The 2556-nt window shown below is 36.6% G+C and overlaps 1 protein-coding gene across 2 annotated transcripts in view; it reads right to left on the reverse strand.

Moving 5' to 3' along the window:
• The window catches only part of LOC109841298 (putative clathrin assembly protein At5g35200), a 35745-nt gene extending 33706 nt beyond the window's left edge, over positions 1-2039 (reverse strand). For both annotated transcript variants that reach the window (XM_020410224.1, XM_020410223.1), the window contains exons 1-4: positions 1949-2039; positions 1024-1111; positions 865-934; positions 605-702 (exon numbers count right to left, since the gene is read on the reverse strand). In XM_020410224.1, the coding sequence (XP_020265813.1) occupies positions 605-702; positions 865-934; positions 1024-1110 (255 nt within the window). In that variant the 5' untranslated portion in view covers position 1111; positions 1949-2039. The remainder of the gene's footprint in view (positions 1-604; positions 703-864; positions 935-1023; positions 1112-1948) is intronic.

The following is a 2556-nucleotide window of genomic DNA, read 5'->3' on the forward strand; positions in this document are numbered from 1 at the left end:
CATGTTTCTACGAAAGAACGCTCCAGCCGAAAAGGCGGCAAAGAAGTAGAATATTTTTGGGACTCAACAGACGTAGGTACTTATGTTTCTAAGGTAACAAATATGTCCAAAGGTGATTAAGCAAGTAGCAGAGAGATATCACAAACCAACTTTTAGGACGAGTACCTTTCATGTGATACTCCTAGTAACGTTTGATAGGTTTTACAATTTGATCCATTCTCTTGGTTACTCAAATGTCTTACCCCTGTTTTTATTTTATAGCACACATCTAATATTTTCTGTGTAGAAGCTCAAAAAATGGGCTCCTCAATTACTTTTCTAGCAGGAACAGTTGGTTGTATCATTGAGAGGCAAATTGATCAAGATCATGAATCTCGTGCTGGATGTTACATTGAAAATGGAGCATGCTTAAGCAATTCCATTCTACCTATTTTTGGCATAAAATAGATGCATGTGTTTTACCTACTTAATTATGTGAAAGCCATCAACTACTAGCTCACTGTCAAAGTTTCCGCAATGAGTAAGAAGCAAAATTAGGGGATTCAATAAATAGATTAAAACACCCATAGATGAACGAGCATTTCTCGTAGTGAGCAGAACATACAGCCCAATTGTGTGTCTTCGCAAGCCTTCGTGCAAGAGCATTTATGCAATATGCAACATCAGCACGAGGTCTTGAAGCCGAAATAGCACTGAAAATAGCTGCAATAAAAGTTATTTCCATCAACAATGTTCGTGGTAGGAAAGAAGAATGCCAATAACTGTAATACATGGAGAAAGTTTATGATAAGAAGCTGAACCATGTAATCACGAAATAATTATCCAACATGTCACAAAGTATAAATCTGACAAATTGCCACTCACTTTGGATATATTTCTCTTTTGCCAGCATTTCAACATGGCTAGTGGCCTTGACAATTGCAATATCTAGTTCCTGTTACAAGCAAAGAAATAGATATAATGATGTCTCCTAAAAACGGATTCACAAATTTATATGTCTTCCAAAATTGCAGAAAAAATAACCTTGTAATCGCTGTTCACTTTCACCAATCCAACTGTTGTAGAGTCCTTCAATGCTCCAATAGCTTTTCGCAAGCTCTGCTGATCCATTCTGTTTTAATCATAGTAATTTAAGATTCAATTACAATAGAGCGGCAAATGTTAATTGATCAGAAGAGTGTAGATAGGAACATTCTAGCTCAACAAAATCGAAAGTAAGTACAGTGTGTAGTCGGCATATCCTGTATGTAAAATAAATCTTGTCCAGTACATGCATGCATCCTGCTTGCTGACTTACCTAATTAGACTAGAGAAATGTGAAAGTTATTTCTAACTTACATGAAACATAAAATATGCTCTCCACATGGTAATTAATCCCCGGGCGAGAATCCTTCAGGGAGCTTAAACTTCATCAATCTCGCCAAATAGTGCCTTTGCTCCATATAAATTGAGTGGAGAAACCTAGTGCACTGAAAATTATAAACTCCTTTATCTTCTTCTATTTTCTTTTCTTTTCTTTTTTTTCTTTTCTTTTCTTTAAAGGAAAATTTTAACAAGTGAGATAAGCAATTATTGTGCCTAAACTTTTACGCTATGTAGTAGGCATCATAAACTAAATTATCTTCTTCTATAATTTCGTTTAAACTAAACATCAACTTGTTATGAAAATATCAGACAAGCGAATGCCTCAAAACCCTACGTGACGCAAAATCACATTTCGTCTAAAATCTAACGTCAAAGACTCAAACCATCAGCATTCCTCGTTTTAACCCCCAAAAAAAAACGAAATTTCAAAGAGAGATTCCCAAGAAACGAAATGTTCAAGCAGCAGCAGCAGCAGAATCTGATCGAGGAACACAGTTTCAAGTTCCAACTCACAATCAAACGGACAAAATGGCATCGAGGCGACGAAACAAAGAGAGAGAGAAGGAGCTAGGGTTTTACGAACCTCGGGAGCGCGAAAATTCGGCCAAAGATTCGGCAGAGGAACGAGAACGAGAGACGAGGGGGATATTTTATTAATAAAGAAGCGGATTCGGATGAAAGGAGAAAGAATCAAGATTCCATTAACAGGGCGGCGGTGGATTATCATGATTAAATTTAATTAATTAATTAGTTAGCTTAAGTGACGTGGTTTAAGTTGCCGTGGTTGATGAGGATCGTTCGATCTGAAACGGACGGCTGTAAGCTGAGGATGGAGTTGGCACACCGAGATTTATGGTGTATATAAATTTTATTGAACAAATTTTCAAAACAGCCTCATTTAGAGTTTTATTTTTTAAAATCGACCGGTTTTTTTTATATTTATCAAAACCGACCCGCTTTTGTGATTAACCGGCTAATCACCTTACTAAATAGTCGGGGTTGGCAACCCCGACTATTTAGGACCTTAATTTTTAGTGTTTAAGATATCTAATCAGGGTTTAATACCCTCCTAAATAGTCGGGGTTGCCAACCCCGACTATTTAGGATGGTGATTTGGCTGCTAATCATAAAATCGAGTCGGTTTTGATAAATAAAAAAAAACCGGTCGATTTTGAAAAATAAAACTCTAAA

This window comes from Asparagus officinalis, chromosome 5, assembly GCF_001876935.1.
Source record: "Asparagus officinalis chromosome 5, Aspof.V1, whole genome shotgun sequence".
Classification (NCBI taxonomy): domain Eukaryota; kingdom Viridiplantae; phylum Streptophyta; class Magnoliopsida; order Asparagales; family Asparagaceae; genus Asparagus; species Asparagus officinalis.